The sequence below is a fragment of the Perissodus microlepis genome, chromosome 7 (genome assembly GCF_051167445.1).
Source record: "Perissodus microlepis isolate ML-2025 ecotype Zambia chromosome 7, ASM5116744v1, whole genome shotgun sequence".
Classification (NCBI taxonomy): domain Eukaryota; kingdom Metazoa; phylum Chordata; class Actinopteri; order Cichliformes; family Cichlidae; genus Perissodus; species Perissodus microlepis.
Genome location: NC_140467.1, coordinates 29143657 through 29151042, shown reverse-complemented (window position 1 = coordinate 29151042; position 7386 = coordinate 29143657). Strand labels below are relative to the sequence as shown.

Sequence of the window (7386 nt, the reverse complement as noted above, 5' to 3'; positions counted from 1 at the left end):
AAAGGGCGATGGTTTTATAAAATCCAAAGGAAAACAAGAGAAATGAGAAGCACAGGAAAAACGGTTATATCTCGACTTAGATTCGGACACACTGGTTTGAATAGCACCTTGCTTTTATTAATAGGGAAACACTGCACAGGGGAGTGTGACTGCAGTAGAGAACATGTTTTATTGGATTGTTAGAAATTTGATGCTGAAAGAAGACAACTGATGAAAAAGCTTGACGATATAAAAGTGAAACTGGACTTGGTTGATTTATTTCGCAAGAACTGTAAAAGTGAAAGTTATCAAGCCATATTTTGGTCTTTAAGGAAGACTCATTTGTTTCGGAGAATTTGAATGTTTTTATGTTGGGGGGTCATTTCGGTCCACACTCCATACCAGTTGGTGGCGGTAGTGCGGTACTGCTGTAAGAAGAACCACGAGAGGGCATCAGAGACCATTAGATGAATTGTATCAACCGGATTACTCAACAGGAAGAAGAGCACCAGGATACGTCAGCAAATAACAACATTACCTGTGTGTGGGTGAGAAATGGTAAGACAGCTGCTGTGATTACTTTTAAACAGCTGATAAACGAGCAGAGACAAATTAATACTTTAATGAAATTTCATCAGTTTAAGCGTAATTAGCTGCAGAGCTAATCTTTGCTGTTTGGCTGTGACATTTATTTCTTTTAGCTTCATGCTAGCAGTTAGCTTCATGGTTGGGGTAAAACTGATTATAAGTTAACCGACCTGGTAACATTTTTCAGCACCGAATTTACTGGCAGTGTTTTTTTATTCGTATATTGCATGTTTATGAAGTTAAGAGATCAAATATCTTTGATAATTATTAAATTGACTGAAACGGTGAAGGTTTGAATGAAGTTTGGTGCGGCTGCGCAGTGCCTTTGCAGCTTAAAGGGGATTCCCTCGATTGTCTCCTTTTAATGCATGTTATTGTGGAAATGGGGGAACACCTGGTAGCTGCAGATGCTTCTGTTGGTTTAGTTGTCAGAGTCGCCGTGCTGCGGTGCAGGCAGCGTTGTAGCTCGAGCTGTTAGTTTAATTGGCAGGTGCTGATGGAGTTAGTGTGATGATGCAAAATGCATACACGCGTCAATATTATCCTAAGACAACAATTAAGTTATTTAAATTTAAACAAATAAATAAACCATGAAGTCTTCCGTCTGGTCTCCTAGCGCTGTCTTTCTTTCTAAACAAAGACCCTCGAGTTTACCTGCGTAGATCCTGTTCACCTGTCAGCTGTTTAGCGCCTGCTGATTCAGGAAACACGCCCCTGTTATCTGGTGAAAGTCACAGTTTAACGTGGGCAATACAACGTGACGTCATCACAATATTGTGCACAAAATAAGTAAATGTAGTTTGTTTTTTCAGCGCAGAGCTGCTGGAACTTGTTCCCCCTCAGAGTGACCGATCTGGATGACAGATGACAAACAGGATTTAAACGGATGGAGCGATGGACCACTTTATAAGCAAACCTGTTGCTTTAATGAGAATTTGGGCTGTTTGGATATGAAATAAATAGAACTAATGACCCACACTGTTTGGATTAGTACCCGTGTGCGTCAGTAATATAGCTGCCACTGATCTGCTGAAACGATTAAAAATCATTGTGGTGGAATTAAGGCTCGGCGGGACCACATATCGCACTTATGAGCCGTTTATTTAGATCACACCATAACGCACACCAACCCCTGAGTCCCAGTGTTTTAACTCGGCGGGCGTGATTAAGGATGCAGTGCAGGTGCGTCCGCCCTCCCTGCACGGCACCGCAGACCACGCCCCACCACAGTCATCCTCTCAAGATGCGAGTATATTCAGAAAACTCACCGAACTCACAGCTGAATTATAAAGCACTTAGCAGCTTATCAGTCAGGTAAGAAACAGGACGTAGGTTTAAGTGTGTGTTTTTGATCTGGTGATCAGCATCCATCGCTCCTCCTTTAAATCCCGTTTGTCATCTTTAACCCAGATTAGTCACTCAGAGGGGAAAGTGGAGGTCAGCTGAGCTGATCGGTGGTGTCCTGAGAAAATGTCAGCTCGTTATTTATGTTAAAGAAAGACAGGGGTACGAGACCAGGCAGAAGACTTTATGATTTATTTATTTTTTATCAAAATAATTTATTTGTTGTCTGAAGATAATTTTGATGTGTGTATGCATTTGCACAAGCTGCAGATGGAGACTTTTTTTCCCCCAAGGTCTTTAATCTTGTCAAGCTGCAGACACACTGACAGACAGAGGAGACAAATCTGCGGATCCAACATCTGGAACACGGAGAGTAGAACATGTAAACCAATTTAACCAGTTAACCTGGAGCACTGGGGTTAGTTGCAGGTATAGTTGCAATGGTGAATTTAGATGATGAGTTGGTTTAGAGGTTGATTTAGTTGCAGATGAATGATGAAGTTGAAGTTGCTGTAGTGTCAGTGGTTGTTTTAGCTGCAAAGGTTGTCATGTTTAGTTGCAATTGACCTTGTAGATGTTGTTTTCGTGACCTCGTACTGGAGATCTTTTGATTCGAGATCTATTGAATCAACGTCTTGTTGAGTTTTCATTTATTTGTTCATTGTTGCTCGTTATTTTGACTACATGACAAAATATCCTTTGAAATGCGGGTTTATAAAAGTGCCTGTAAATAAAGATAACTATTTATATTGATCCAAATTTTTCTAGTAAAAGTTTACCTGCAATTTTTGTTGTTATTTACTGTTGTTGCTGTTTGACATTTATTTAAAAAAGGTAGAATCACAGTTTATTGGTCAGGATGTGATGTAAAGTCTTAATGAGTATTTTTAATTTGGCCAAAACTGACAATTACAAAGCTAATGTTTGCCAGAGGAGGATGGTGCCATGAAGTGTGCTCAATATCCAAGTAACAACAAGGAGGATCTCCTTTCCAGTTGCTTTATGGGAAATTTAGTGTCTCACCTCTGACGACAGCCTGACGTCTGGCTTTAAACTTTTAACCACATTGACATTAGTCTGCATAAAGCTTCAAACGACCACCAGTGCCATGCTTAACACCGACGTCCTCGTGCTCAGTTTTTCTGTGGATGTGTTTTCAGGCTACTGGAGTGGATCAAGCGGCTGGCATGAGTCTTGTTGTCTTCAGCCTCGTGCTGTTCACGTACTACTCTGTCTGGGTCATCGTCCTGGTAAGTTCTCTTCAGTTCACTGAAATCACATCAGTCACATGGACATATGGAAGCTGGTGTTTTTGGGGGGGTTAAATTGTTGTTTTAACTGTGATTGATGTTAACTAGCCTGTGGCACAACAAAGCAAATTCCCGAGCTGGCGCTACATAAACTACACCGGCACATGCTACAAGTCGAGCACCCAGCTCATGTAACTGATTATGTCACCCCAGTCTTTTTATTTATTAGAGACTTCCGTGTATTCTTTGAATTAATTTAGTCCAGGTTTGCATTGTGGAAGCTGTGAGATACAGTCTGTTAGAACAATCTCATTGTAGAGTTTATGTAATGTCCTGACTTTGCTGTGATCCTCTCACCATCCTTTTCTTTGTTTAACATGGCTCCAGCCCAGATGTAGTATAAAGGTCACCAGAGGAAACAGGAGAGGCTGAAAAAGAACTTCGAATAACAAGCACATTAAACTAAAGTACACCAGTCTGTTGCCTTTGATAGCATTGTGATTCACTTCCATCCTATTCCACCTTCCCCTTTTTTTTTGATTTGCTTTTCCCATTCACATAAAAAAATACTGAACTAGATCTCCGTCTTGAGGGAATGGAGGAAAAAAAAAAATCCTGTCCAGAAACTAACCAGATTTTTTTTCATAGAGTAGCCTTGTATCTGCCTTTTAGTGCACCATTCCTCGTGTTGCTTTTTATAGTCTTAGGTGTGGAACTGCGTCATGTGACTCGCAGACAGTAATTTTGACACCACACATTAACATGGTTGTTTTGGTCGTTTTTCCAGCCTTTTGTGGACAGCGATCACTTCCTGCACAAGTATTTTCTTCCTCGGGAGTACTCAGTCATTCTGCCTGGAATCGCAGCAGTAATACTGCTCATCTGTATAGGTCGGTCCACCATGAGAACTGTAGGCCAAGTTATCTACTTATCTAATTCAATGAACGCTAATGCCTGTTATCCTCTCTGCAGGAGCCTTCACCGTTGTCATCATGTGGAAGAATCGCAAGCCAAAAAAAGCGGACTAATGTCGTAAAACATCTTGCACCTTACAACTAAAATCCAGCCCTATTTTGTAATAAATACTCCTCATCATCACTTTTACAAGTATTTTTGTTCAGAGGAAAGTTTGCCGGTCTTAATTCTGCATTTTAAAAAATCAGCTTTGGTGGCCCCAAGTGGCATCATTGAATGCACTGAAAGAAACTCATTGAAGAAGGGAAGAAAATGCGACCTAATCTTCAGCTAATTCACAGTTATACTCATTGTATAACACTCATAGTTCTTTGTGTTATTGAGCAGCTTTTGTGCTAACAACTTTTCTCAAGACCATTTGGAAGTTTCTCGACATTTTTAAGGTATTGCTGCGTGGACAAATGAGACAAGAAATTATGTTTGGAGGGAAAAAGGCACCAAAACCGCATCATGACTGTGAAGCAAGTTGGAGGGTGGAGCCACCTTGAGGTCCTGGACACCTTTACACTCAGTGAGAGATCAGTGATTATAAAACTTTACAAAGACATTTTCAAGTGAACATCAAAGCAGGAGTTCATGAGCAAAAGCTTTTGAGAGGTGGGGTGATGCAACCCAGCAATAACTCAAAGACGCCAATGAATAAAGTCCAAGCATGTTGTGGTAGGACCTGAAAGGGGCTGTTTGGTAGGAGGAATTGTTCAGAATTCCTCTTCATCATTGTGCAAGTCTCATACGAAGTTACAGGAAATGCCAAAGTCCTTATAGAAGCAATTCTGACCCCTCAGCAGCTCCCTCGAAGCACCTTTGAGCACTTACTTGGGCAAAAATTGAAATAAAGTTTAAAAAGACAACCCTCTAATCTGTTGATTTGTATTTCTGTGCACAGTTTTCCATTGTTTTTGTCATGTTCCTGAACACAGTTTTTCATCTGTCTACTAGTATTTGTACGTACAAAATTATTATTTTCACTTAAAAGTTGGAAAAGTCTGCATGTGGAGGCTGGAGCAGTAGGTGGTGGAGCTGCTCACACACACTCAAGTTTGAGTCCCACATGTCACAGATTTTACAATGAATTTTAAATATTTGAATGATTTAAAATGCATTAATTATCATTTGAAACCACTTGGTTTCAGTTAGAAAAAAGGTCAACGCGTCCATTTCTTTGAGGTTAATTTACATTTGCCACGAGACCGTGCTGCTCTGTCGTAATGAGAAACGTGATGGAGGATGTTGCTAAACAAGCAGTTATTGTGTTTAATAAAAATGTGAACAACACAGCTGGGTTTTTTTTTCTGTTGTGTGATCAGTTTTGTCAGGTTGTATTTGTTTACAATTCTGGCTCAGATTGAAATCAAGGCACATTTTATGCAGAAATCCTGATAATCTCACAGACTGTTTAGAAAGTATGGACGTAGCCAGCAGGACCCACTGGTGTGTTAAGCTCTGCCCTGAAACCTCATGCTGAATGTTTTCACATGTCAGATATATATATATATATATATATATATATATATATATATATATATATATATTTTTTTTTTTTTTTATTAAAGTTTCTGCATCCATTTTTACAAAAGACAAATTGAACAATATGCCGTTTTCTTTTTGAAGAACATAAAACAATATGAAACATACACTCCCACCTCATAATTATAGGAGTACCAGTGGGTGTACAAAAAGAAAAAAGAAAGGGTCCAATCTAATAATACGAATAGTAAACCCTGGAGTACAAGATAACAGTTCCTGAGTGTACAAGAGAGATGTGGAGAGTTTCAGAGCCCACACCCCCACACAGACACGGAAAAAACAAAACACACAAACCAAGAAAAAAACAAAAAACAAAACACAGACATAATGAGTGGTCAGCTTAGTTGTAGAGATAAGTCAAATCTGTAAGAGAAAAGAAATATGTATAAAGTAGGTAAGTAAATGCCATCATAAGGCGCAGGCACAATAGAGTCCATATACTTAAACATAAGATAAAATAAAATAGAATAAAGTCTGAGCTGGCTAATTGGGAGCGTTGCGAGACCGCAAAGTCTGAACATGGTCAAAAAAGGGTTGCCAGGTCTTAAAAAATTTGGCCATAGACCCACGCAGGGTGAATTTAATCTTTTCAAGTTTGCTAAAATGCAAAGCATCTCTGATCCAGATTTCCCAGGATGGGGGAGAAGGGGACTTCCAACATAACAATATTCTGCGTCTTGCCAATAAGGTGAGAAATGCTACCAGATCCGCTTGGGGCGTCGGCAAGACAACTGTATCAGGAAGAACCCCAAACAAAGCAGTTAAGGGCACAGGTTGGAGGGTTAGCTGGATGATCTTTGATAAAATCAGAAAAATATTAATCCAGTATTGTTTGAGGGATGGACATGACCAAAACATATGTATTAGAGAGGCAGGTGTTTGATGACAATGGTCGCAATCAGGGCTAAGGTTGGGGTATATTTGAGCTAGTCTGGCTTTAGTCCAGTGTACACGGTGCAAAATCTTACATTGAATCAGCCCGTGTTTGGCACATAATGAGGAGCCATGGACCCGGTAAAGAATTTTATCCCAAGAGTCATCCTGAATCACACACCCCAAATCCTGCTCCCATGTCATTTTAATAGCCGAGGTTGAGGAGTTGCCAAAGGAACATATTCTCCCATACAGACAAGAGATCAGGCCCTGTGATGAAGGGGGAGGCGATAGAAGGTTATCAAAGTCATGACAAAGAGGTCTAGATGGGAACTGAGAGGATTTCTCCTTAACAAAACTCCGGATTTGTAAGTAGCGAAAAAAGTGACTTTTTGGAAGGCCAAATTTCAATGAGAGCTGTTCAAAGGAGGCAAATGTATTCTGAATATACAGATCAGAAAAAGACCTGATACCCAAGGAGGCCCACAAATAAAAAGCACCATCAACTAACGAAGGCTGAAAAGAGGGATTTTTCAAAATGGGTGACTGAAGGGGAAAAAAGGTCAACTTAAAATAATGACGAAATTGATACCATATTTTCAAGGTAACTTTGACAATAGAGTTATTATAAGAACCTGCACTCGGAGGCTGCTTTTGGGCATAAATCAGGGCTGGTAAAGAGGATGAGGCACATGTCAGATATATCAGATGTAACGGGACACACACCTTCCAAAAGGTTCAGCTTTTGTTTTGTCAGTCTAAAGATTATTTTCCCAGAAGTCTTGGGGATCATCAAGATGCTTTTTGGCAAACTTGAGATGAGCCTTTGTGATCTTTTTGGTCAGCAGTG

The 7386-nt window shown here is 40.0% G+C and overlaps 1 protein-coding gene across 1 annotated transcript; it reads left to right on the top strand.

The window, feature by feature from the left end:
- The first annotated feature begins 443 nt into the window (after nt 1–443).
- Nucleotides 444–5411, top strand: dpm2 (dolichyl-phosphate mannosyltransferase subunit 2, regulatory). Its single transcript, XM_084934533.1, has 4 exons — nt 444–537; nt 3072–3161; nt 3949–4051; nt 4134–5411. Exons 1-4 carry the CDS (start codon nt 535–537, stop codon nt 4187–4189), a joined length of 252 nt encoding a protein of 83 aa, XP_084790659.1. The 5' UTR covers nt 444–534; the 3' UTR covers nt 4190–5411.
- The last annotated feature ends 1975 nt before the right edge of the window (nt 5412–7386 follow it).